Genomic DNA, 26,277 nt, shown 5'->3' with positions numbered 1-26,277 from the left:
ATTTGTGGTGTACCATCACTACAAACATCGATAACTACTAATCGGCGGTAACGGCAATGTAACGGTTTTCTTAAGCACTGCAATCTGACTGGTCGCGATTTCTTAAATAATTTCAATGGCAAGGCGTATTAAGTTCCAGCGGTTGGCAGAGATGCGTCCCACAATGACCCGTTTCTCCACCGTTGCCCTGATTGTCTCCAAATCCTCGCCGAACATCTTCTATGACAAGATGAGTGGCACCGAACGAGGGGTTCTCAGCTTGACCATCCGAGATTCCCCCAATCACCTGACCAATTGCAAGTGCTGGGGCCAGCGGGACTGTGTGGATGAGTACGCGGCCATGCTGCAGATCGGCCATGTGGTAGACATTGTGGGCGCTAAAGTGATGTCCATACCGTTTGCTGCTCCGGGAGAACAGCGTTATCAGCCCCAAGCGACGGTCTCCTGCGCCCTGGTGGTCAACGAGGGATCCGGCTATGTGGTGCGCCACGACAATGACGACTTTGGCCAAATAACAATTCTCCAGCAGTTACTCCATCAGCCCATAAGGCCACTTGGTGCGGTCCTTAAGCTGGCGGATGTGCGTTCCGGCTTGGGATTTCCCGATAAGATAATCACCACCAATGTGAATCTACTGGTAGTAGTGGCTGCAGTGCGTCCAGTGCGTCAGATAAAGCGAAAGCTGCAGGGGCCACTAAGTGAGGTCCAGGAGCTGCTACAGTGCTTGGAAGTAATCGTGATCGATGCCAGCTATCCGGAAGGTATGCTGCTCTCCGTTTGGCAACCCGACTGGATACAACGTGCCCAGCAATGGCAGCCACGTCGCACTGTCCTTCATTTGATCGACGTGCGTGTTTCCTACTCGAACTTTCATCGTTCTCTCGTCCTCTCCCATTCCAATTGCACACTTATTTGCGAAAATCCTCAGGCGGCTGGAGATGATTGCCGTCTCTTGCTAGCTTTCGCCGCCACTGTGCCTCTAACAACTTTTAGTGGCTGTGACCAGGCAGAGCTGGACAACATGCCTGCAGGTGAGTAAAGGATAATTAATGCAGTATTATTATTTACTATAACTCTTTCAGTTGCCAGCATTCAGGCGCAGATGACGGTAAGACAGATATATTCACGCGCCGAGGGCGAACTGCAGGATCCGTCCATACATCAGTTTACTGCAGTGCTGTATGGGATGGTCACCAAGTTCGACTTGGATGGATTGACCTCCCACGTCAACAGGAAGTGGTGGGTGTTGTACATCCCCATCCCTTCCTAACCGCCGAAACGCTTCCCACTATCCGTTACATAGTTTACAAGACATATTCTTAAAAGCCCTTTTATTTTACAGCATTGCCTGTCAACAACATATACCACGGAACCTGCAAGATTGCGCCTCGGACGCCTGCCAGCAGTATTTTTCATTGGACAATGATGAACCACGATCCATTAGCTACTTCAATATCAACATTCATTTGTCCGACCAGACCGGCACTCTCGTCGAAGCCCGGTTAGCTGGACATCCGGCAGAACGTATCCTGGGACTTCGGGCTGAAGACTTCGAGCGACTGGCGGAGCGCGAGAAAAGCGAGCTAAAGTGGCGCTTTCTGCTGAAATACTTCGAGGTAAGATTGATGATCAAAAAGCCGGTGGGAGTGCGCAATCATCTCGTCATTGTGGTCGTCGACATGCAAGCCATTCCCCTGGAAAAGCTTGTCGCAAATATGGTCGTTTTCTAAGTGTATGTGGGGTGGTCCCATCAAAATACTGGTGAACCATCTACATAAATAGCGATCTTTATTTCGCATTTTCACATAAAAGTGTACAACTGCAATACATAAATAGATTGAAAGCGCCTCGAAACTCTTAATGTGGGTCCTAAGTGGGATACGTTTGGCTCATTGGGGATGAATCATCTAAGTGTCATTTTGCCTAGTGTTACAGAAGGTGCCGGTGTCTTTGGGTCGTGGTGGTGGTGGGTGGGTGTCTACGGGGCGTTTCAGGTCCACAAAACTGATTTTGGGTCAATTCTAAATGTTGTAATTTCGAGTTGTGTGTTTTAACATGGTATCAAAATGCATTTGGATAACCACAAATGCTTAAGGATTAATGCTTCTTTAAAGTCCTGACTTGCGACTGTTTTATTGTGTTATCAAACGTTCTGTTTTTTAAGACAGCCTCAATCAACGCTTAGTCTTTAAGATTATTTGATACCATTACCAATTTTGGTCAATTAGGAAATTTCAAATACAATTTTTAATTGATGGTTATCGATGTGCAACAATTGAATCATTTTAATACAAATTCGAAAAAGAATACAATGTGTGTCAATACGGAAGTTGCTTTATGGCCATGGAACGCACTGTTCTGGACGCCCATTAGCTTGCCTCAAACTAATCTCACCTGTTGTGTTTCTATAATATTTTTGGGGGGAGGATGGATCTACAGCTGGCGCGGCATGGGAATCACAAGCACCGACTCAACGCCAGCTGCAGACGCAACTTTGGGCTCAATATCTGCTACTAAACTATAATTAAAATCAATCCAAACTGAGTGTCACAATTTACTATACGAGTATATAAACAACGATTTGGTACAACGCTTAATACTGACCTATGTACAGACATATACACATAACAAACAAATCTGGCTACAGGAAGTGATGGACGAACGAATCAACAAGAACTGAATTCATATGGATTGTAAGTCTGCATTTGTACAGGGAATGATACTGGTACTACTGAGTTGTGTTGTGTTCTACATAACTATTCTTTGTAATCCCTTTCCTCGGCTAAATCAACAATATCCACCGGTTAGAAAGAGGGAGAGCATTAAACATTGAACATAAAATCAAACAAAACATAACATAAATAAAAAAAAGGGTTTAGGTTAAAGTAAAATCTAAAACGAAGTGGTTCTTCTTAAGTTCACTTCACTTCGAACTGCCCGCTTGCGAATGGTGGTGCTGCTGCTGCTGGTGGTGGTGGGATCCGTGGTGGTAATGCGATTGGTGGTGCGAGGCGGCACCACCACCGGTGGCGCCACTCGCGCCAGCTGAGGATCCGCTGGCCGACGAGGATCCCTGATGGTTTTGGTGACCCCCCGTGGATGCACTGTGACCCCCACCACTATGATTAAGCGAGGGCAGCGAAGCTGATGCCGTGGCAGCCACCAGTGCCGCAGCGGCGGATGCAGCTGCCGCTCCAGCAGTAGCCGTATTTAACTTGGTTCCATTGGAGTTGCTGACGCGCAATTGTCGGATTTCAGGAAAGAACTCAATCATAAGTATCTCCAGCAGCTCCTGAAGATTAGAGATACCAATTGTATATTTGGCTATATGACCACTGAAACCACTACTCACGTAGAATAGCTGCTTGTTGTAGGCGGGATTCTGCAGGGCATCGAAAACCTTAAGGACACCCCGTTTGGCAGCCTGTGCACCGACCAGGTTGCACAGTACCTCCGGTATGTGATCGGTGAGCAGGGCCTTGGCCGCCGTGGTGGTCATTTCGCGCATATCCTCCGATCGCGTCGGATAGGCGGAGGCAAGAACTCCGCCTGGCCAAAATGACTTGAGGATGGCCGAAAAGTAGTTGTGCAGCATAGACTCCTCAAAGAGATAGGCCACCGATTCGCGGATCTGTCGATTGATCGTACGGCCGTATGTGATCTGCACAAACGAGATGAGACTCTTACGCAACCACTTGAAAACTCCGCCCATGTCAAAGATTTCGCCCATTAGAGCGTACATCGGTTCTGCTATCGAATCCTTGCTATCCAGATCCGCTGCTAGCATTTTAGCCTCACCGCCGGACTCGCCGTCTAAATAGGTAGATATATCCTCGTCATCGCGCTGCAGACCCCAAAACGGATCGGTTGCCTTGCTGGCCTCGTGAGCTTTGCCAGCATCGCTGCGGAATAGCGTAGATAGCGAGAATTTGGACTTCTTTGGCGAGGGCAGCGATTGTTTCAGGTGGTCGGAACTTGGGCTAAGAAACGTGTAGATGGCCTCGCTGCCATTCAAATGATCGTCCTCCAGGATAAACTAAGTGGCCAAAAAGTATGGAATCACAAACTTATCTATGGTGTAAAAGAAAAAATTAAACTTACATTCAAGAACTTCTGAATCTGTGACTTGGCCTTTTCCTGACCATGACGATCTGTTTTCAGAAAAAAGAACTTAAAGTTCGTAGGCAGGTCGATGGCCTTCAGGTTAGAGCTCACGTGTCTCAGCTTCCGTTGTAGTTCCTTCACAAATAACCAAAATGTTAGTGAGAGTGATCTATAGAATCTTAAAGGGAATACACACATGGACTTGATTAAGGGAGCGCATTACTACCCAACCACTGGAAATGCCCGACGGTCGCTTACGTAGATTGGCATGGCCGCTGTCACCGTTTTTGGATGAAGTCGGTTGTACTGGGGCATTAATATCCTCGTCCACATGAACCAAGATCATAAACTGCAAGGACTCTTTCTCATCGGAGACCTAAAAGATGCAAAAAAAAAAAAAAAATTGAAGATGGCTGATAAAATCACTCAGGGATGGAGCACTGACCTCTACACTTTGGATGGTAGCCTTCCACTTGCCCAGATGCTCTGTCCAGGCGTCCGTGCGACGCAAATGCGCCTCTGTCTGTCGCTTCTCGCTCTTCAGCCACTCCATCTCCTTTTCGAGAATGGTCAGCACCTTGGACTCCGGCTTCACGGAATATTTGAGGGCGTCCAGCGCCTGATTCTTTTTATCAATCCGTTCCTGTATTTGTTCCAATTTTCGTCGTGCATAGGATGTGTGGGCGGCCACATCGATGGCACCACCAGCTCCGCCATTTAGTCCATCCGCCGCGCCCGGTTGCTCATCCGCCAGCGGCTCCTGTACATCGCCAATGGTGTGACACATTAGCAGCGTGGGATCTGCAATCTCATTGGAGTCCAATGCCTCCTTCAACTGACGATATTGATCGCTGAGCACAAATGGCGGATAGTACTTTTCCTCCAGCGTGCGTAGTACATTGCGCTGGATGTCATAGAAGATGTCAGGCTCGGCATCTCCCAGCAGGAACGTCTCGATCAGTTTGCGTTCGTGCTTGTCAATCTGGATCTCTGACTTGGGCACTCTGATGTAGGTGTAAAAGATCTCCGTGCCCAGCTGATGGCTGGCCGACTTGTGCGCGTGCTTGATCTCCTCCACGGCCAGGTAGAAACCAATCAGAGCGCTAGCCTTCAGCGGCTCCAGGAACAGGGTGAAGTAGCGCCGGCCAACCGCAGTGTTTAGGATCTCGACCAGTGTTAGGTCCTGCAAATAATAATTGAGTTTATCAGTGTTGTGGATATGGGGAATGCTAAAGTTTAATTACAATATCACTCGAGTAATTGCCATTCCAGCCGAACTTGGCCAGATTCTTCTCGCACTCGCCCTTGGCCATTGTGAGTTGGCGTACGTAGCGCTTCAGTCGGACGGCGGCTGTGAGCTCCGACTTGGAGAGCGAGTGGTCCTCGTGATCCGGATCGAGGCCTTTGGCACGCTGTAGATTCTGCATGGTAGTAGCATGCATCAGATCGTTTACTATGCTCTTGCGGATGAGCGAGAGCTCCTCGAGGTTGCCCGAGTTGTTGATGATTTTGAGGAAATCCTCGAAGCTGGCTGCATACTCGTAGCTTCTCTTGCTCATGGCCGCCGCTGCCAAGCGAGTTTCAATGTTTTGGACCACCTTCTGGTTGATGTAGTCCGGTGCTGTCAGCATTTTGATCATCGGAAAGAAAACTGCGGACAGGATACTAAGTAAAACGTGTCGTTTATTAAGCGGCAATGGTTCTTACTCTTGTAGGAGAGAATCTCGCTGAGCAAGACCTTCAATGGGGGCAGGGAATAACCGCGTGGCAGCAGCAGGATCACCATAATCTCGCAAAGCTTGCGCAGGAACTCCATCTCCTTCTCCTCGTCGGCGAGGTACGAGTTTGTACTAAAAACTGGCGGCGTGTTGGTTTCAGCTCTAAAAAGAGGAATACATATATTTATTATAGATCTGAATCGTTGAACAATGGAATGCAAAGTAATCGCAGCTGTTGCCTTTCTGCTTATTGATTACCAATTTAATGATTTGGGATTGATGGCCATTCTCTGAGGCATATAAATTACATTTAATTCTGTTCACTGCATTTTTTCACGCAAAGATAAACAACAACTTATTGTGGCCCAAAGCATTAGAGAGTAAAGGTATTAAACAAAGAGTCGAATTGCACATTGTATCTTTTATATCCAATCACAATCATCCTCTATGCATTTCTTTGTTTGAGCGCAATCAAAAAAATGTATTGGATTAATCCGATATCTTTGCTATACATTACTTATCTGGAAAGGTTTTTGACCTACTCTGTTCATTACTAATATATATCTATTTATTTAAAAAGTTTAATTTTGTGGATACTAAGCCAGGTTAAAGTGAAGTACTTACGCTCTGGCCTCAGCGATGCGAATCTTCTCCAGATGCACTGTCACCCGGTTGACCATGTCCACGGCTATGATCTTGGCGGCGTCCATTCTGAGGGCGCGCTCATGGATCTTCTGTATCGCGTTCCACAGATCTTCGCGCACCACATCGTTGATCAGCTTGGGCTTGGTGACCACGTAGCCCAACCAGGGCAGCATAAAATCGCGCAGCACATATTCAATGATCTGCTGGAGCTGCAGGTCCACTGTTTTGCCGAAAATCAGGGGCAAATTCGATGGATTCTTGATGGGCTTGGGTAGATCGAAGATGTTGCTTCTGCGGGTCAATGGAGATAGAGATATATACATATATATCATATAGAACAAAGTCCGCTACTCACTTGGTGGCATTGTAGAGCAATCGCGAGGGCACGCGACTTGGTGGCGTCGGCTCGTTGGTGGTGAATATATAATGGATATAGACGGTTCCCGCCACAGCTGTCGGCGAGATAAGGGCAATTAGATATTTGGCATTTTTAATTAGGCGCTCGTTCGGAACTGATTGCGCCCGATATGGTGACTCATTTGCCATCATTCCATTAGAAAACGCCCTGGAACGAAAGCGGAAGACTTACCCGCAAAAACCAAGACCAGGGAATAGACCACAAAGGCGAAGAACAGAAAGAAGGTGGGATAATACCAGATGACGGCCAGCAATGTAAGCGTGATGCCCGAAACAATAATCCTCCAATTTAATTGCAATGCACGTAGTAGTCTGTAAGGGATTTCAGGGCTAGTCTGTATCCAATATATGTATTTGATTGGACATTATTTGTATGGACTTACCGGGTGGCAAGGAGCGTTAGGCGTTGCGTTGCCGTTACGGATGGCTCCGGTTCGATGGGAAACAGTGGCAAACGGCGATTCTCCATGGCGTCCACAGCGTGCTCCTCTGATTCCATCGGCCGATTGACTTCGATTCGGGACTTCCGAATCACTGCCTCCTCACCTTATTGCCTACTTCTTCTGAATATTTGATGAGTTTTGTACATTTTCGACCCGCTGACCATTAAAAATAGTTCTCAACAATTGCGTCAATTCCGCTTTGGTCTGGTGTCCACCACCTCCTCCTTCTTCTACTGCTCCGTTGTCGACGACCTCTCCTTCTTCTTCTTAACCTCCACCGCCGCCTCCACCGCCTCGCCCGTCAACGAATGAGAAACGAATACAAATATGGTATCGCACAGTATTGTATCGGCTTTTGGAGAAGCGTCCGTCGTATATTGAAATATATGGGCAGAGAGACAGCTGGCTGGGAATCGAAATCGGAACCACAACTGTCGGCAATATGCGCCAAATCAATACTGGGCGACGCTGCGGATCCGCAACAAGTTGATTGGTTTGACCAGCTTTATCCGGAGCGGAGTTTTGATTTCATTTCGTTTCGAATCGTCTCGTCTCGTTTCGTGTTGATTCGTTTCCGAGGAAAGGAAATCAAAACAAGCGACTCTGATTACTGATTACACGCTCCTTCGATTCAGCTTGATGTGTTGTTGTTATTGTTGTTGCTGTCGCTGCTGCTGCGCAGTTGGGATTGGGCTGGCCCTGATAACACGTCACGTCATGAATCCGATTCATTACATTTCACGCCCGGCTATACACTATCTTTACTGTTATGTTTATGAATTTTGCCCTTTGCTTTGCTTCTTCGCCCTGCGCGAAGTGTTGTATCTCTTTCTGTCATTCCCATCTCGCCGATTAGCCGAAGGGCGCGCCTATCGATGACCAATCGATAGCTATTGCCGTTATCGACACATCCAATTCAAATTCAAATTGGATCCGAAAAACATGAAAAATCATAGGGAAAAAGAAAAATCGCTAGCAAGAACAAATAAGAAGTTAAATACAAAATAAAGGACTGCAAATAAAAGGCGTTATTTATCATTGGAAACTAGATATATACATATATCTAGTAACACATTTTTTATTGTTTACATGACATGGCTGTTTGCGAATCTTCAATGCTAATTAATGACAAAAACTAACTAAACTTAGTTTATTTCGGAAAAATGTTTTTTTTTTTGGTATTTCAAGCTATCTGTTTGTGGATTCGTATGACACGCGGTAATTACGTAAGCTATTTGACTAGCCGGATTTTCCCCACAACCCAACTGACCCACTCATCATCCCAACCGATTCCCATTAAATGCCTCCTCCGCCGTATTCATCCTCAATAATCTACTGTTCCTTGGCCAGGCGGCGCAGGGCACGTTTCCGGGTGCCCAGGATGTTCTTCATAACGATGTTGCGTGCGAACTGTTCGCCGAACACCGCCTCCGTGAAGTGGATGACCAGCTGGAGTAGAGCATGCGGCAGATAGCCCGCCGTCTGGGTGGCAATGCCCAGGGTGGACAGCGCCGAGCGGACATACGTTTCCGGCGAGGGAGCAAACACGCTAGCCTTTCGGATCTTAGACATATTTGTGGCCACAAAGCCCGGCTGGACGCTCTGGATGAGGATGCCGTGCTCCTTGTACTCCGTCTGCAGGTCATCACTGAATTTGTTCACAAAGGCCTGCAAATTATAGGTATTAGTAATTAGCCTTCTATCACTTCTGATGATATCCACTCACCTTGGTGGAACTGTACACGCTCAGCAGCGGATTAGGAATGACTCCGGCGGTGGACGATACATTTATGATCACACCACGTCGCTGGCTAATCATGCCGGGTAGAAAAAGTGCGGTCATGTGCGTCACCGAGTGGATATTGGCAGCCACAATGTTGCGCAGGAATGGGGGATCGGCTTTGTAGCAGTCCAGAAAGTACTCGGGATGGCCGTAGCTGATGCCCACGTTGTTGACCAGCACTCCGACATTGAGGCCAGTGGTCTTTTCGCGGATCTTATCGTAGATCTCGTCACCGCCGGTGAAGTCCACATCGATCACACGCACCTCCACACCGTATTTATCGCCTGAAAGTAGACCGCAAAGAGCAGTTGTTAGTTGAAGTTGTTAACTGTATTTTAGTGAGCAGACTTACCTATCTCCTTGGCCACCACATTCAGTTTCTCCAGGGATCTACTAATCAGCACCAGTTTCAAGCCCCTGCGAGCCAACTGAAAGTGATTAAATATTTATTAGCCTGCTCATATTTACGTACTTTTGGATAGTAAATTCTTAGGTCAGAGATAAAAAGCAATGGTGCTTTGGAATGGGAACACTGAACGTTTCTACCTAAAGCAGGAGTTTCAAAGACGAGTAACCCGTAGATTTTAAGAACAGGAAGTCATTTAAGTGTACTAAGCGTGTATATGAATAGAAATTGGGTGTGAACATTGAACCATTTTCTGTGCGTTCGACGCACGCCGAATGCTAATTTGGCACAAGCTTCGATCGGGGCCCTGTGCTCCACTCTATAAAGTAATTGCCATTCAGGGGACACGTGTTCCCTATAGCTTCTAGCTTCGTTTGCTCCAAGTCTGTGTATTACAAAATAAAACTGGCAAAAAAAAAAAAAAATTACCACAAAAGGTAGAAAAATCAACTGCGATTGCACTTTGTAAAAATAAATAACGAAAAGTACAAATGTAGCGATTTGCAGTCAAGCAAACACTATTAGGGACTGTTTGCGACTGGACTGTTGACTGAAGATCGATTTCAAAGTGCAGATTCACTTGGCTAATGCATTGGCGACCGCTAAACCAATGTCCAAGTCATCGTGGGCGACACTCAATTCGGTAATTAGTAATTACTAATTGCTCATTATTACTATCGTTTTTTGTTTGTTTGTTTGCTTGACCCGTTTCCCATTTTACTATAATCATCGGTCGAGCTTGGACGGACTTTGCTTGCGCTGGTCAAGATTGGGGCAGCCCTTCCATGTCATCTTTGTGTACATACCTCCTTGGCGTAGGCCTTGCCAATTCCATCGGTCGACCCGGTGACAACTGAAAGTCGAAAAAGTTAGCCAATAGTTCTGTGGGTTATCAGTGGATTTATGGGGCGTGGGGAACGATCTTATCGGTCACAGTGAAAAAAGTACTGAACTCCATTTTGGAAAGATATATAGTGTATTCCTTTAGGCAGTTAATGCAAAATTGGAAAACTTGAAAGTAGAGTGTTTGCAATTTGGAAATTCCCTTTCTTCACAATTTAATTGTAAAAGGGTCTTTAATCTTTTTAACTACACTTCTTTAGCAAACTTGCTATTCATTTTTTCACTGTGCACTCGGAATCGACCCCGTTTCCGCTCCTTTCCGGCATGTTTTTCCATGGCAACCGACTCACCTGCCCACTCGCCCATTTTGGAGAGATCCACCGAGGAGCCAAAGACCTTGGGGCCAACAACATTGGCGTAAATCCAGGGCAGGACCTTCCGGAAGACCTGGAAGCCCACGATTCCGATGGCCAGACCGCCCAGCAGGCTCAGCACTTGCGAGTTGTTCTCCTCCATGATGTTGATGATGGAGATTAGTGGTTCCTGGTTCCTGGTACTCCTAGGCAATGGTACCTATTGTATGTACTATATGGTGCGATTGCGATCGGTCGACTGCTATAGCCTCTGCCGGCTGATTAGTTTCTGATTCTACGATTTTCGAGCTGCAATGCCGAAATGGAAATGCTGACGCCGCTGCTTTTTTTTCGCCTCTGCCGACTGCGCTGCCTTTTCGAACTGTATTTGTGGTGTGTTGTAGTAATTCTACACACACACACACCCTTCGAAATCGCCACTGATTTTCGATTACTCGATTTATGTACGCGTGTTTTTTGCCTGATTTGTATTCCAAATGCGTTTTCTTTGAAAGGAGAAACTTAGGGTAGAAGGGGGAAAATAAAAACAAATGGAAAAAGCGATTGAATGTCAATTGTCAACGGCACAAAAGCAAATGAACGGTTCTTTTTCGTATCCATGTGCCCCCCTCAGAGGGGTGTGTGTCTGTGTTGTGTGCCCACTTATGTCATTTCATAGCGCTCACGCACACCACCAAAAAGCGAAAGATAAGGGCGGCTGCAAACAGTGAGCGCAAAAATTTATCACACCAAGAACCGTTATGTTGCACTAGCTGATTTTAAAAGAGGGATGAAATGTAAATTCAGCAATAGTTTTCCGCCTAAGGGTTCACAGGTTCATTACCGTATATCCTTCTTTTACTAGTCTATTAATTAGTTTATTTAAAAGCGAAAAAAGCATGCATATGTATATCATAGGAGGGCAGTGTAAGTTCTATGCTCTCACCAATACACGCCAGAATGGGGCAATCACCGAAATAGTCTGACTAATTTCCTGCACATGCGCAGGAAGCAGAAAGTGCGATAAACAATTTAACGCAGCGAATGCTACAATTAAAGTCGTTAAATATTTTTGATGTTTCTGAGTAAAGCCCGCTATATTAACGGTAAATTATTGATGGAGCGAGATGGCTATAGCGGATCGCGTATGTGCGAGGGTAATCCTTTGCCTATCGATAAATATCGGTTACTTATCGAATTTCGAATTTGAAGCTTAATTTGACAGTAAAAGAATGGTAGTTTATCTGTATTTTTACTCTAGGCTCTTAACAATTAGTAAAATACAGGTATTTCTGAGCTCAATCGCCCGATTTATTTGCATGCCGAGCTATACGGATTCAAAGGACCTTGTTTGGTGGGTAGAAATCCCTGGATTGCAAGAATGCCGAGAGAGATGCTGGCCTTTCGGAGCGGATTCAGTGCCGAAGCAAGTGTGGGTGAGGGAACAACAACGCCGAAGGACCGGCAAAAGCAACTTTTATATTGTTAAATATTTATCAGAACCATCCGCCGAAAAGAGCTTTTTTCCTGGACAAATGCAAACAAAAGAAGAAAAGAAAAGTCTTTTTCTTTTTAAAACAATCTTGAAGATTGCATTATTTTGAGCTTGAGAGGTGAGTGGCGTCTGCTATTTGTTGTTGTTGCTCGGGTAGAGGGATTCCTTCGGATGAAATAATAGGGATGCGGATGCTGGCCATGCGCAGAGCATGCCCTGACCTACATTCCCGTTTATTGGCCATCCGAGCAGCAGTTGCAAAAGGATAAATACACACGCAACACGAGCTGGTTAATAAGCGCTTTTCCGATTTTCCAATTGTCCGACATTCCTATCCCTCCAGCCTCCATCCGCGCGCTGAAAAGTGTGCAAAGAAATCAACAAAAAAGAGAAAAAGAAAAAGTAAATATACATATATAATCGAAAAGGACACTCTGAAAAAGAAGATACTTGAGTGCAATATGTCCAGCAATATTTTGCCGCAGGGCAATCGATAAGCGAAGCGAAGTGAAGTCCGTGGAATCATCGCTGGCGATGCAGTGGGACGCTGATGCAGTTGGACTTGGATCGATATAGAACAGTTTAGAGGGGCGTTCGTTCATATGTGCATATCCTGCGGCGAGTGGCGCCAGTCGATGCATCATCCCGCATCCTGTTACCGTATCCCGTAAGTCGGCATATGAAGACACTCCGCTGCAGTGATGAGATCGAGGCTGTTTTGGATACTGGCGATTATATACTCCTCACTCCATCACATCGGCTCGGGTTCCACGTCGACCACATGTGAGTCTCCACCTCATGCCTTAATCACATTGCAAACTTTTACCCAACTCAAACTTTGGCACTTTTAAGCTGAAGATTAAGTTCTTTTGTTTACTTTGCGGATTACCCAAGTGAAAAATGATTATTTTTTTTTATGTAAAACAATTATTTTACTACTTAGTGTGCAAGCATTATTCGAAACGAAATTATTGTTTTATTTGAGTTTTTCTTTTATACGTGATTTTAGCTGAGTGCATTTTATTTTTATATATTATATGATTTTCATATATATTTTAACTATATCTATTGAAATTGTTTTTTTTCGAACTAGTGAAACGACCGCGAGCTGGCGATCCATTCGACACGTTTCCGAAGAACTTCTGGCAGGAGTTCTCATCGCCGTTCACCGACACGCCCGAGGATGAGGAGCTGGAGGTCACCGAGACGACCACCCACGAGCCGTTCCCGTTCTTCGCCGATCCGTACACCACGCTGAACATCAGCACCCAGCTCTCGTCCAGCGTTTATCTGCACTGCCGGGTGAACGATCTGCAGGGCAAGACGGTGTCCTGGATGCGTCGCCGTGGCGATGATCTCACCCTGATAACCTTTGGCCAGCACACATATAGCGGCGACTCGCGGTATTCGCTGGAGTTCGAGGAGCCCAACGATTGGAAGCTGCTCATCCAGTTCGCCAACGAGCGGGACGAGGGTCCCTACGAGTGCCAGGTGTCCTCGCATCCGCCGCTCGTCCTGCTCGTTTACCTTACTATAATTGGTGAGCAACTGCTGTCGGCTTGCCAAGCAAAACCTGCTGATCCATGCTGATCTCATTCGTTGTCCATCCGCAGTTCCTCACGTGGAGATACTCGACGAGCGGGGCTCGGCCACGCCGGAGAAGTACTACAAGGCTGGCAGCACCATCGAGCTGCAGTGCGTCATTTCGAAGATTCCGCATCCCTCCTCCTATATCACCTGGCGGCACGGACCGCGCCTGCTCAACTACGATACTAGTCGCGGAGGAATCAGGTAGGATTTGTCGTATATGGTCTTAATAATCGTAAGTTAATTACCATGCATTTGATATCATTTGCAGTGTCAAGACGGACATGCTGCCAGGACGAGCTCTGAGTCGCCTGTATATCGCCAATGCCAATCGCCAGGACACGGGCAACTACACCTGCATGCTGGGCAATGAGATTACGGAGACGGTGGTGGTGCATGTGCTGAACGGTAAGTGTGCAAACTCCCCTTGGCTATTCATATAGAATCCGGAATTCCAGGTGAGGAGCCAGCCGCCATGCAGCATGCGAACGGAAGCCGCCAAAAGGCCAACGCCTCCACAATGGTTGTGTTATTTCTAGTGTACGTTTGCATCTCCGGTTCGATTTCCGTAGCCGGAATGAATCGGGGATTGGGCTTGGGACAAGTGTGGGGATGGGGATGGGAATTAAGACGATGACGACGCAGCCTAATCCGGGGATCGTAGATCCTAGATTGTGTCGCGGGAAATGCATATACCAAAAGAGTCTTGTCCAGGATTGCATTTTCGACTTTTACTCTAATCATGGGTTGTTTAACATACGATACATAGCATAAACCGAATATTAAGCTTAAGGTCAAGTGTATTTAAAAAGAAAAAAAAAGGCGGAAATCGAAAGCTCGAAAGCAAAACCAAACAAACCAAAAAAAAGAAAACGGAAATGAAAGTGAAATGAAAAACTCGTACTAGTAAGGGCGTACGCGAAATATAGATGAGATATTGATTTTTAGCGCTAGAACATAACATTATTAGTATCATAATCGAATCGAATTGTACTACCAAACGGCCGTGTTTATGTTGGCTAACATATTGATCTTATATACAAACATGCACATTATTGCATCTAACGTATCCATTTAGCTCTTTGTTACCTCCACGTCATTATGGATATATGTACATGCATGCATACCTAGATTTGTAAGGTCCAAAGTTTAAAGCATAATTTTTTCTCACTCGGACGGATCGCCTTCCAAAGGTCGCGCATCACCGAAATATTAATATTTCCACAACGCTCGTGTGTATTCTATATCCCGATTAACGTATAGTATACACCTCCGATCCAAGGCCTTGTTAATGAAAATATGGTTGTAGCTTCTTGAAATCAAACAGCATATCAGTTGGGATCATTCTAATCGTAATCAATAATAATCAATACCGAACAAAATCGTACTTCATTTATCCCTAATTTTCAGTCCTTGATTTTTTTTTCGTCCTTGTCCATGTCCTTGTCTCAGATTTTTTGAATACTTAAGTGCATCGATAACTGGAGGAGAGCTAGAGAGGTTGTTAAATTATTAAATAATTCGAAACATTATATGTGCGTGAGCTTGATCAGTAGTTGGGTTTTCCTCAGTTTATCCACGATCTAGAAATGTAAATGAGAAACACTTAGGAAATGTTTAACGTTAACAAAACTGTGCCATTCAAAATGGATACATATCGTTTAATTGTTGTTAATTCGGTTGCGGAACCAATGACCATTTGAGGCAAAACCAATTAATTGTATATTTGTATCTTTTTCAAGTCGAAAACACAACACAACTCGGACCAATGGGTAAATACTTGATTCTTTGATTGAAAACGGTCCCTAAAAACCAAAATCAAAATCGAAATTGAAATCGAAAACCAAAACCGTAATCCCTAAAAGTAATTCAATTAAACGAAATAAATCACGATCAAGAACAAGAAGCAAATGAATACTTGCCACTTTCATTTCTCGAATTGGGCGTAAGGTGCGGACCCTTCATTCGGTATGCACATAGCCAATGCTCACTGTACCCTTCCCCCACATGCGAGTATATCAGTTTATGTCTAAGGCTTTAGCTTTCGCTTCAAACGATCATCGCCTATGTATTTAAAGCCCCGAAAAACTTTCGATATCCTTACTCACTGACGGCATTCCAAATTCATATTGCTTTTAAGATCGGTTATTATATACAAACATACCCACGCTCTCTTTACAAATTGTATTTCGAAATCAAAGCTCAGCTTGAAAACACACAAAAAAAAAAACGGAAAAAAACAGAAGTAAGCAAATTTAAGAAACGAAATTATTGATAAGGCTTGAGGCCTAAGTACTTGGGTAAACTAATTTCAAATGGTCCAGTGTAGTTATTGTAAATTATTCAAATTGATCCCGACCCGAATCGGTCCTTGGAGTATGCCCTTAAATAACACAAATGAAAAACAGAACAGAATAAAACAAAACAAAACAAAACAAGACAAATGTTGGAGTGAGATAACGAAACAATACTTAGAGACTAATAAAAAGTGACGAAACGAAACTTTTAGAAAGATTTTGGTTACAGAATTATATTTAATAATTACTACATTTAAAATTGAGATTATAAAACTACATACATACATAATGTATAACGCGGGCGTCTGGTCAATATGGCCGATGCGACTGCGACGGCGCCAAAAGATACCGTCATTGTCAAGCAAAAAACCAAAAGCAACTAAAACTTAATGCAAAATTGTATAAAAAAAAAACCACACACAAACACACACATTTGTTTTTTCTATTAAAACATTCAAAACATCTGAAGTGGCTTTCATTTTCCCACAGAATAAACATCTGCATTTGATTTTCACTGCATATGTAGGTATATTTACATATTTAACGACTATCCGATATTAAATAGTAAAACAATATCATCTTAAAGTTATCCTTAATTTACACCGCCTCAGCCCTCGTACTCCACATCGGCATCTGTGTACATCTTGGCTGGCTGCCCAGCCAGGCCATTATCCGTCTCCATCATTTCCACATCGCGACAACTGGCCGCCTGGAGCTCCCTTCTCACATCGGGTGTAATCTTGAAATGGCTCTTCTTTCTGCAATTGTGATTTACAGTTACTAACAGTTCTAGGGTTTCAATAGCATTCGATTTACTTACTTGAGCAGCTGCAGCAGTGCATCCCGCTGTTCGGAGGATATATCGTTCTTGTATCGCTGGGCAAAGGTGAGCAGGCTCTGGTGCCATAGCACTGGTAACTCACGCTTGTCGTTCTCGAATCTGCAAGAAACCATGTTATTTCGATTTCTAAAAGGCATTGTAGTGAGAATACCAACCTTAGAAAATGAAAGACTGCGGCATCCACGACGCGATAAGGCAGAGCATACCGCTTGTCCAGAAAGTAACGGATGAATATGGAGTTAGCTCCCGAATAGGCCATCTCACAGATCTTCAGCAGGCAGGCGGAGGAGTGCAGGACGGGAATAGAGCTGCGGGCCACCACACTGCCGAAAATGATGGCCTCGCGCAATGTGCAATCGCCGCCCTCGAGCAGCGGCAGAATGATTCCCTTCATGAAGGCAGCCGGCTTGAAGAGAGCCCTCTTCAGTGCATTGTACAGATGCATATTGAGCTTCTTATATTCGCAGAGATCATCACGAACTCGTGGCAGGAGCACCAGGTTATAGAACCTCTGGGCCATTGCCTGCGACAGCACCGAGCAGAAGATGCGGGTGCCTTGGAACATGGCGGCAGCGCTCCAATTATGGGGCTCAGTGATGAACAAGATCTGCTCCCAATTGCGCAGCTTGGGTATGATCTTGAAGGCCTTAGGGATCTTGCCACTGCGATAGCGTTTCAACACATCGCGCACGCCCTCGTACATCTCCTTCACTTTCGGGTCGATTTCCTCGATCTTTAGTGAGCCCTCGTCAGAGATCTTAGTGTGTATGTCGGCCTCCTTCTCCTGGATCTTCTGCATGATCATCTTGGACAGGTGCAACGTACGCTTGCCCTCCTGTGCTGGCTGCTGGAAGCGCTCGAACGCGGCCACATCGTCTTCGTCCATGTCCAGGTCGGCCATGAGGTCAGTCTCGTTGACCTCTTCATCCTCCTTGACATGGCCATCATCTAAGTAAGGACAGGTAATGTTGGTTAGCTTAGCTTAGGATAGTGAAACTTAGGGCGCACTTACTCAAACTGAAGTTGACTTTCTTGACGGTCACCAGACTGGGAAAGTTCTCTTCGTCCAGCTCCAACTGCTGCAGCTTGGCCGCGGCCAGGATCTTTTGACTACTTCTGGCATCGATGTTCTGTGTTCAAATAGGAAAGAATTTGTTTAAAAACACAAAACGCAGTTCAAACCCGGATTCTTACCGCCGATTCCTCGGCCCGCAGTTTGACTTTATCCTTGTTCTTGTTTTTCGCCACCCTGCCCTCGGTGATCTGCTTCTCCAGATTCACATTTTTAATCGTTGCCACGTTGGCCTTCTTCGGCTTACCCATTTTGCTCGGATATTGTCAAAAATCAAGTGTAATAATAAGGGCAACAAAAATTGTAATCACTACACGTGCTGCAACAAAGCAGTGGCGTTACCGGATATTTTGAAAGAATCGAAAAACAAAACACATTTTCGCACGTGTGGCAACGTCGCAGGGCTGGCTTTTCGATAGGCTTGTGAGACCAGGGATGGTGGCGCAAACGATATTGAATGCAGTAATTCAATAAAATCTATATATATTGTTTTTGAAGTTTATTATGAAATCGATTGTACCGATATAATTCGTTTCAAGATGTATTTAAAAAGTCGCATAAATAAATATTTAGAACGCACAATATAGCATGTTTGATGAATCAGTGCAATTATCTCCATTCTCGTGTATTATTAATAACGAGTGTTATTTTCGTACTTATTTGGCATAATTCTTATAATTTTAATTAATACAAACAATTTAGTGATCTTCATAGTTTTAATAAACTCATTTACTTTTTAATATTTGTTATGTCTCAGTTTTAATGTTATAGTGAAGGTTGGATATATAAATCCACTTCATATTTTGGTACGTTTTTACATCGAAAGAAATTATTAAATATCGCCGTGAGCACGAACTATCGATATGCGGCGGTACAGCTGGTCGATCTGTCATCTCTACTTCCTCCTATCGGTCTTTTTCAACCCTGCGCTCGCAGCCAACAGACCTCCGCCGTTTCTTTTTTTTTCTGCGTTGCGTGCAAACAGACCGACAATATGAAGGTGTGCTAAAAATTTGTGATAATACTGATATAAATTATATCAATTTGTGAAATATTGCGAAAATGCTAAAGCGCAAGCATTGGCGCGGTGATCAAACAAATTGCAAGCGAAAATGTCCAGTGATTGCGTTAAAATAAGTGGATGATATTATCTCCGCTGCAATTCGACTTAATATACATTTATATGTATGTTTATGCATTGTGTGTGACTTTTTTTTTTGCATTGTGTGTTCCAGCTCAACGTTTCCTATCCCGCGACGGGATGCCAAAAGCTATTCGAAGTGGTCGACGAGCACAAGCTGCGCGTCTTCTACGAGAAGCGTATGGGACAGGTTGTGGAGGCCGATATCCTCGGTGACGAGTGGAAGGGCTACCAGCTGCGCATCGCCGGCGGCAACGACAAGCAGGGATTCCCCATGAAGCAGGGTGTCTTGACCCACGGTAAGTTTGCAATGCGATTTACAATTATGGTGTTGAGCAGTGAATGATTGTATCTGGCTAGCCGGCATAGGTTTAGTCTTTTGTACGCCTTGAAAGAGTGGTTCCTATTAAGAAACGTATGGAAATCCTTTTAAGCATTTGTAATAAAGCCTAGCAACCTGGATCAGTCTTGTGATAATATATCTAAAAGAACATAACCTTAATATGGAAGCGTCTGTGTATACTTCTGTGCATATTCGTGGCGAGTTTTTCGATTCTTAGTAATACAAAGCGAATATTTCCAACAATTTAGTTGCAACGTTGCTAGCAGCTAGTAATTTACTATATGTGATTGGAGTACGTTCCAAAGATGAGCAAACAATTAGTAGGATAAATTTCCTTAAGTATTTGCAAACACATTTCCTTACACCCGAATGGCTAATGGCTAACCAGATAATAACTTTCCAATCACTGCTCATATCCATGGACTGCTCTCAAGAAACTACTACAAAAAGCAATCATCTTTTCCAACAGGCCGTGTGCGTCTGCTCCTGAAGAAGGGACACTCCTGCTACCGTCCACGCCGCACTGGCGAGCGTAAGCGCAAGTCTGTGCGTGGATGCATCGTGGACGCCAACATGTCTGTGCTGGCTCTGGTCGTCTTGAAGAAGGGTGAGAAGGACATTCCCGGTCTCACCGACACCACCATCCCACGTCGCCTGGGACCCAAGCGTGCTAGCAAGATCCGCAAGCTCTACAACTTGAGCAAGGAAGATGATGTGCGTCGCTTCGTTGTGCGTCGCCCTTTGCCCGCCAAGGACAACAAGAAGGCCACCTCCAAGGCCCCCAAAATTCAGCGCCTGATCACCCCCGTTGTGCTGCAGCGCAAGCACCGTCGCATTGCGCTGAAGAAGAAGCGCCAGATCGCTTCCAAGGAGGCTTCCGCCGACTACGCCAAGCTGTTGGTGCAGCGCAAGAAGGAGTCCAAGGCCAAGCGCGAGGAGGCCAAGCGCCGCCGTTCTGCCTCCATTCGCGAGTCCAAGAGCTCTGTCTCCAGCGACAAGAAGTAAACACCGCGACACGGAACCCACATTCTTCGTTTAAGCAGAAACTGAACGTTGATCACAACCAAATGATCCACGAGAGGAGAAATAAAACTTTGTAACCATTTATGTTAAATAAACGCGATAAATGGTATAGAATGTGGTGTGTTGTGTTCAATTATATTGATCGATTGAGCGAGTGTAAGCTTTAGGATATATATACTAAAGTATCGGGTGTAAATGTTTTCATATTGCATGTGATTTTGGTTATGAGCTAGCCAGCGGCATTTTTTGGTAAGGAAACCATGGAAAACAAACACTATCTTGGAATTCCAACATAAGCCATTATATGGCCAAATCGGAATCGGAAAGAGATGGAAACAGGAAATCGTGAGCGGATATATGTAGCTATCTCTTGCGATTTGCTGCAGTCCCCGCCAAAACAATAATGGTCCCATGTGTAGATTTCTATGTTCCGTATGGAAACCCTTTTAAGCATCTGTAATAAGCCAAGCAACCTGGGTATCTTCTGTCATGAGGTTGCTTGTCTTCTTCTGTCATTAGCCAAGCAACCTGGATCAGTCTTGTGATAATATATCTAGAGAACATACCTTAAATATGAAATCGTCTGTGTATTCTTATGTGCATATTCGTGGTGAGTTCTTCCATTCTGAGCAATACAAAGCGAATATTTCCAGTTGCTAAAAGCTAATAATTAACTATATGTGATTGGAGTACGCTCCAAAGTTGAGCATCCAATTGGTATAATAAATTTCCTTAAGTATTTGCAAACACATCCATCCATGGACTCCTCTCAAGAAACTACTTAAAAAAACAATCATCTTTTCCAACAGGCCGTTTGCGTCTCCTGAAGAAGATACACTCGTGCTTCCATCCACGCTGCAATAAAGTGCGCAAGTGCAAGACTGTGCGTAAATACACCGTGGAAGCCAACGTATCCGCGCTGACTTTGGTCGTTCTCAAGAAGAATCCCTCCCCATGTCGCCTGGGACCCGTGCGTTCCAGCAACATCAGCAAGATCTACTATTTGTGCGAGGAAGATGATGAGGTTATCCCTGTTAAGCTGCAGCGCAGGCACCAGAAGAAGCGCCAGAATGCAACCAAGGAGGCTATCGCCGAATACGTCAAACTGTTGGTCAAGCGCAAGAAGGAGTCCAAGGCCAACCGCGGCCGTTATGTCACCATTCGCAAGCCGAAAAGCTCTGTCTTCAGCGGCAAGAAGTAAATACCGCAGACTCTGAACCCACATTCTTCGTTTAAGCAGAAACTGAATGTTGATCACAATAACCATTTTTGTTAAATAAACGCGATAAATGGTATAGAATGTGGTGTGTTGTGTTCAATTATATTGATCGATTGAGCGAGTGTAAGCTTTAGGATATATATACTAAAGTATCGGGTGTAAATGTTTTCATATTGCATGTGATTTTGGTTATGAGCTAGCCAGCGGCATTTTTTGGTAAGGAAACCATGGAAAACAAACAAACAGTATCTTGGAATTCCAACATAAGCCATTATATGGGCAAATCGGAATCGGAAAGAGATGGAAACAGGAAATCGTGAGCGGATATATGTAGCTATCTATTGCGATTTGCTGCAGTCCCCGCTAAAGCAATAATGGTCCCATGTGTAGATTTCTATGTTCCGTATGGAAACCCTTTTAAGCATCTGTAATAAGCTAAGCAACCTGGGTATCTTCTGTCATGAGGTTGCTTGTCTTCTTCTGTCATTAGCCAAGCAACCTGGATCAGTCTTGTGATAATATATCTAGAGAACATACCTTAAATATGAAATCGTCTGTGTATTCTTATGTGCATATTCGTGGTGAGTTCTTCCATTCTGAGCAATACAAAGCGAATATTTCCAGTTGCTAAAAGCTAATAATTAACTATATGTGATTGGAGTACGCTCCAAAGTTGAGCATCCAATTGGTATAATAAATTTCCTTAAGTATTTGCAAACACATCCATCCATGGACTCCTCTCAAGAAACTACTTAAAAAAACAATCATCTTTTCCAACAGGCCGTTTGCGTCTCCTGAAGAAGATACACTCGTGCTTCCATCCACGCTGCAATAAAGTGCGCAAGTGCAAGACTGTGCGTAAATACACCGTGGAAGCCAACGTATCCGCGCTGACTTTGGTCGTTCTCAAGAAGAATCCCTCCCCATGTCGCCTGGGACCCGTGCGTTCCAGCAACATCAGCAAGATCTACTATTTGTGCGAGGAAGATGATGAGGTCATCCCTGTTAAGCTGCAGCGCAGGCACCAGAAGAAGCGCCAGAATGCAACCAAGGAGGCTATCGCCGAATACGTCAAACTGTTGGTCAAGCGCAAGAAGGAGTCCAAGGCCAACCGCGGCCGTTATGTCACCATTCGCAAGCCGAAAAGCTCTGTCTTCAGCGGCAAGAAGTAAATACCGCAGACTCTGAACCCACATTCTTCGTTTAAGCAGAAACTGAATGTTGATCACAATAACCATTTTTGTTAAATAAACGCGATAAATGGTATAGAATGTGGTGTGTTGTGTTCAATTATGTATATTGAGCGATTGAGCTAATTAAGCTTTAGGATATCTATTCTAATGTATCGGGTGCCAGCGGAAACGCTGAAAAATATTTTTGATTTTTAATTAATTATTTCAATCTATTTTTCCCCCAGGTAAATGCAACAGTTCCGACAAATAGTTCAATTAAAGTAAGGCCATTTATTATTTTCTGAGAAAGGAAGGTCGAAAAACTGTTTAAATGGTTTTTTTTTTACAACATTACGATTTACCCAATCATAGGTATATTAATATTGTTAAACAAATAAACGCAGAACAAACACTATCTTCGAATTCCAACATAAGCCATTATATGGGCAAATCGGAATCGGAAAGAGATGGAAACAGGAAATCGTGAGCCGATATATGTAGCTATCTCTTGCGATTTGCTGCAGTTCCCGCCAAAACAATAATGGATTCGTTTAAATTCTGATCTAGACATATATTCTATACGTAAGTTAAATAAATGTAAAACAAGTAGAATGTGTGTATATAAGATATTTTAACGTTTTTAGGGCAGTCGAGCAATTTCCAGTTGTAACATGTACGTGGCTAGCAACTCATCCGCGTTACGATTTCTACCTGCTGGCGGTGCCACTTGGGATGGGGCTTCCTCCGCCAGCTGCCGGCACGCTTGGAGCTACATTGGAAGTCGGAAGGGTATTAGTCGAGCCCGCTTCTTCGTATCGCGTTAGCTTTGCCTCCTGATCGGCCAGCAGTTCGAGCAAATCTTCTTGATCCTTTTGCATCGCCGCCAGGGAATCTTGCGCCGCATCTGCACTCTGTTTTTCGGCTGATAACTGCTGACGTAGTGTCTCCAGCTCCTTAGTTAGACGAATGTTTTCGGCAAAGTACATGTTGGCCTGGTAGCGAGCGGCATTTAGCTCCTCCTCGTTGGGCGGCGTGGCTTCCGCACCTTGGGCGGACTGCACCTGACCGGTCGAGGCTCCCAGCTGTGCCTTAAGCAGCGTGTTCTGGTCCAAGAGCTGCGCCTTGAGCGACTGCTCCTCACCAAGTTTCTCCTTCAGCTCGGCATTCTCCTGTTCCAGTTCTTTGGAGGATTGCTGCAGTGCTTGGATCTGGGCATCCATGCCGCGGATAATCCCCTTGTACTGGGAAACCAATGCAGAAGCTTCCGAGCTCAACGTGAGTTCGGTCAGTTCAATGCCATCTACATCAAATCCGCTAACCAGCTTGGCAATCAACGCCTCCAGTCCCTTGTACAGCTTGCAATACTCGAAGTCAAGCAGTAGTTCCCCAGCGGATTTGGCACGGATCTGGGCCTGCTTGCATGCCCGACTGTAGGCCTCATGTCGCGACACTTCTGCTAGTTTGCTACAGAAGCTCTCCTGGCCAATTCGCTTGATGATCAGCTGACTGATGTCCTCGCGCTTCTGCCCCGGCAGCGAGTTGTCATTGAACTGGATGCACAGGCCCATTAGGAATGCGCACATGCCCTGGACAAGGAACTCTCGTTCATCGTGCTCGTTGGAGCAAAGTTGAGCGGTCAGGTAGGCCATGGTGCCCTGCGTTTCCAGCAAAGCCTTCACCGCACCTGGACAATGCGCCAGCCACAGGCTGAGTAGCATTAGCAGACCCACCTTGCTTTGCAAACGGTAGCGTTCCTGCTGCATGAGATTAGTGCACTGCTCGAGTAGCGTGATAGGCTTTTGGCCACCAGGAGTGGCCAGCAGTACGCGCAGTAGTTCCTCCTTTAGGGCGACATTCTCTACGAGTGAGTGCATTAGGGCCACAGCGGAGAACCAGTTGGCAAGCGCATCTGTGGAGAAGAGTCCGGTGCAAAGGAGTTGTCCCGTCGAAAGGGCACTCACATCGGACGCACTGGAGGGCAGCAGGGTCTGTACAACCGCCCGCTGGCCATCGGCATTGCGATAAAGAAAGCACTCGAAACAGTAGAGTACGGCGCAACGCAGTGCCAGCAGTTGTTTCTCATTGATCATGGACATAAGAAGGACCACGATGGCAGGTCTGGGTGGACTGCTCGGAGCCATAACTCTTCCCAATTCATCCTGGTTGTCCCGATCGCCGCGCACCACTTCGGCCACTGCATTGATGGTTTCCGTGAGTATATCCGCAGGGACACCACTGCTCATCAGAATCTCGCAAAGAGCATGGAGCAGTCGAGACTTTTGCATGACCCGCTGGCAGGCGGCCACCACCTGCTGTTGATTACTGGGCGTGACCAGTGCCCGCACCACCTGCAGCAGACAATGGAAGTTTGAGACCTTCTGTGGCGACCAGCCAACCTCTTCCGCATCCTGTGAGAGCTCAAACATTGGCGACAATCGCTGGATATAGCTGCCCTCCTTAAAGAACTGCTGATTACTGGAGTTGTTCTTGAGAAGATTCAATAGCAGAATTAGGCAATCCTCCACAACAATTCCGCCATCCGAACAGCCCTCCTCACGGACAATTTCAAAAAGGCGGTCAAAGGCATTCTCAAAGGCCACAATCTTTTGGATGTTTGAGTTGCCCTTGGTCAGTTCGATAAGCAGCAGAAGGACATCGTTGCGAATCACTTCGCGGCTGTCCGTCAGCAGATCCATCAGCTTGGAAACGCCCATCGGACTGACCAGAATCAAATCCTGCAGCTCCCGCGTCTTGTTCGAAATGAGGGACGTAATCAGTTGGATGGCAGCGCGACGCACTCGAAAATCGTATTCGTCCAGATAGCCCATTACCAGGGTTACATGCTCCGGTGTCTTGATGAACATCTCCGTGAACTGCTCGCCCACATTCACCGAAACGGTGGGATTATCAGCCTCCTCGTCGAACTCCTCGCTAGTAACCACGTTGCACAGTGTGTCCAGCGCATAGCTGATGATCTCTGCATCCTGTCCGTCGTTCTGGAGCACCTGGACCAGCGGAGGCATGCCCTGTGCGCCCACCTCGATGCGGTACTTGCGGGACAGGGCTTTTAGCGCTCGGCAGGCATCCCGTCGATCCTCCAGGAGCGTTGAGGAGTAGACACGGTCCACCAGCTTCTCCACCGTCTCGGCGGCACTCGGCTGCTGACCCGGCTCCGTGCTGCCCAGCACCGTTTTGATGCCACTCTTCAGGAACTCCATGCGAGTGTGTGTTTACGGTCTATTCTGGGTTTTTTCGCATTCAACAAGACACGTCAATTCATGAAAACAATTGACGGGCGGCTTAGCGATGGCTAAAGTCCGATAGACGCCCACTTATCGATAAGCGGCTTGTCTTTAAATATATTAAATATATTTT

General features: G+C 45.5%; 7 protein-coding genes, 1 non-coding gene and 2 pseudogenes across 12 annotated transcripts; 6 read left to right on the top strand and 4 right to left on the bottom strand.

Moving 5' to 3' along the window:
- Nucleotides 1–115: 115 nt before the first annotated feature.
- On the top strand, nt 116–1,730 carry hdm (hold'em; the record flags this gene model as incomplete). The annotated part of the gene is made up of 3 exons (NM_132194.1): nt 116–1,031; nt 1,083–1,239; nt 1,343–1,730. 3 exons carry the CDS (start codon nt 116–118, stop codon nt 1,728–1,730), a joined length of 1,461 nt encoding a protein of 486 aa, NP_572422.1.
- Nucleotides 1,731–1,802: 72 nt separating this feature from the next.
- On the bottom strand, nt 1,803–8,158 carry snz (snazarus). Of its 2 annotated transcripts, none has more exons than NM_001298064.1 (11): nt 7,268–8,158; nt 7,057–7,196; nt 6,823–6,919; nt 6,447–6,758; nt 5,812–5,984; nt 5,349–5,755; nt 4,550–5,287; nt 4,301–4,480; nt 4,102–4,239; nt 3,353–4,036; nt 1,803–3,292 (listed from the first exon to the last, which is right to left on the bottom strand). In NM_001298064.1, the coding sequence occupies exons 1-11, from the start codon at nt 7,381–7,383 to the stop codon at nt 2,924–2,926; spliced, it is 3,354 nt and encodes a 1,117-aa protein (NP_001284993.1). In that variant the 5' UTR covers nt 7,384–8,158; the 3' UTR covers nt 1,803–2,923. The 2 variants fall into 2 exon arrangements, with proteins under 2 accessions (NP_001284993.1, NP_572421.1); NM_132193.2 differs by having other exon boundaries at nt 2,807–3,292.
- A 203-nt stretch (nt 8,159–8,361) lies between these two features.
- Nucleotides 8,362–11,316, bottom strand: spidey. The gene is made up of 5 exons (NM_132192.3): nt 10,710–11,316; nt 10,323–10,369; nt 9,463–9,538; nt 9,054–9,394; nt 8,362–8,995 (listed from the first exon to the last, which is right to left on the bottom strand). Exons 1-5 carry the CDS (start codon nt 10,873–10,875, stop codon nt 8,660–8,662), a joined length of 966 nt encoding a protein of 321 aa, NP_572420.1. The 5' UTR covers nt 10,876–11,316; the 3' UTR covers nt 8,362–8,659.
- A 644-nt stretch (nt 11,317–11,960) lies between these two features.
- Nucleotides 11,961–16,543, top strand: dpr14 (defective proboscis extension response 14). 2 transcript variants are annotated; one of them, NM_001258644.2, is made up of 7 exons: nt 11,961–12,148; nt 12,213–12,325; nt 12,551–12,990; nt 13,301–13,747; nt 13,821–13,998; nt 14,066–14,202; nt 14,253–16,543. In NM_001258644.2, the coding sequence occupies exons 3-7, from the start codon at nt 12,909–12,911 to the stop codon at nt 14,429–14,431; spliced, it is 1,023 nt and encodes a 340-aa protein (NP_001245573.1). In that variant the 5' UTR covers nt 11,961–12,148; nt 12,213–12,325; nt 12,551–12,908; the 3' UTR covers nt 14,432–16,543. The 2 variants fall into 2 exon arrangements, with proteins under 2 accessions (NP_001245573.1, NP_572419.1); NM_132191.3 differs by lacking the exons at nt 11,961–12,148; nt 12,213–12,325 and having other exon boundaries at nt 12,433–12,990; nt 14,253–14,600.
- A 60-nt stretch (nt 16,544–16,603) lies between these two features.
- bys (by S6) lies at nt 16,604–18,367 on the bottom strand. Its single transcript, NM_078519.3, has 5 exons — nt 18,127–18,367; nt 17,945–18,062; nt 17,088–17,880; nt 16,912–17,031; nt 16,604–16,849 (listed from the first exon to the last, which is right to left on the bottom strand). Exons 1-5 carry the CDS (start codon nt 18,253–18,255, stop codon nt 16,699–16,701), a joined length of 1,311 nt encoding a protein of 436 aa, NP_511074.1. The 5' UTR covers nt 18,256–18,367; the 3' UTR covers nt 16,604–16,698.
- A 548-nt stretch (nt 18,368–18,915) lies between these two features.
- Nucleotides 18,916–20,623, top strand: RpS6 (Ribosomal protein S6). 2 transcript variants are annotated; one of them, NM_078518.3, is made up of 3 exons: nt 18,916–19,004; nt 19,240–19,444; nt 19,958–20,623. In NM_078518.3, the coding sequence occupies exons 1-3, from the start codon at nt 18,999–19,001 to the stop codon at nt 20,491–20,493; spliced, it is 747 nt and encodes a 248-aa protein (NP_511073.1). In that variant the 5' UTR covers nt 18,916–18,998; the 3' UTR covers nt 20,494–20,623. The 2 variants fall into 2 exon arrangements, with proteins under 2 accessions (NP_511073.1, NP_727213.1); NM_167136.2 differs by having other exon boundaries at nt 18,916–19,444.
- On the top strand, nt 18,945–21,809 carry CR33222 (annotated as a pseudogene).
- snoRNA:Or-aca2 lies at nt 19,044–19,185 on the top strand. The gene has a single exon (NR_003731.1). It is a non-coding gene; the product is annotated as a snoRNA:Or-aca2 (small nucleolar RNA).
- Nucleotides 21,810–22,259: 450 nt separating the features above from the next.
- CR11386 lies at nt 22,260–22,997 on the top strand (annotated as a pseudogene).
- A 258-nt stretch (nt 22,998–23,255) lies between these two features.
- p115 lies at nt 23,256–26,216 on the bottom strand. 2 transcript variants are annotated; one of them, NM_001298063.1, is made up of 1 exon: nt 23,256–26,216. In NM_001298063.1, the coding sequence occupies exon 1, from the start codon at nt 26,118–26,120 to the stop codon at nt 23,610–23,612; it is 2,511 nt and encodes an 836-aa protein (NP_001284992.1). In that variant the 5' UTR covers nt 26,121–26,216; the 3' UTR covers nt 23,256–23,609. The 2 variants fall into 2 exon arrangements, with proteins under 2 accessions (NP_001284992.1, NP_572417.1); NM_132189.3 differs by having other exon boundaries at nt 23,461–26,216.
- Nucleotides 26,217–26,277: the final 61 nt, after the last annotated feature.

Source organism: Drosophila melanogaster, chromosome X, assembly GCF_000001215.4.
Source record: "Drosophila melanogaster chromosome X".
NCBI classification, from domain to species: Eukaryota; Metazoa; Arthropoda; class Insecta; order Diptera; family Drosophilidae; genus Drosophila; species Drosophila melanogaster.
This window is presented reverse-complemented; position numbering and strand designations above follow the sequence as displayed.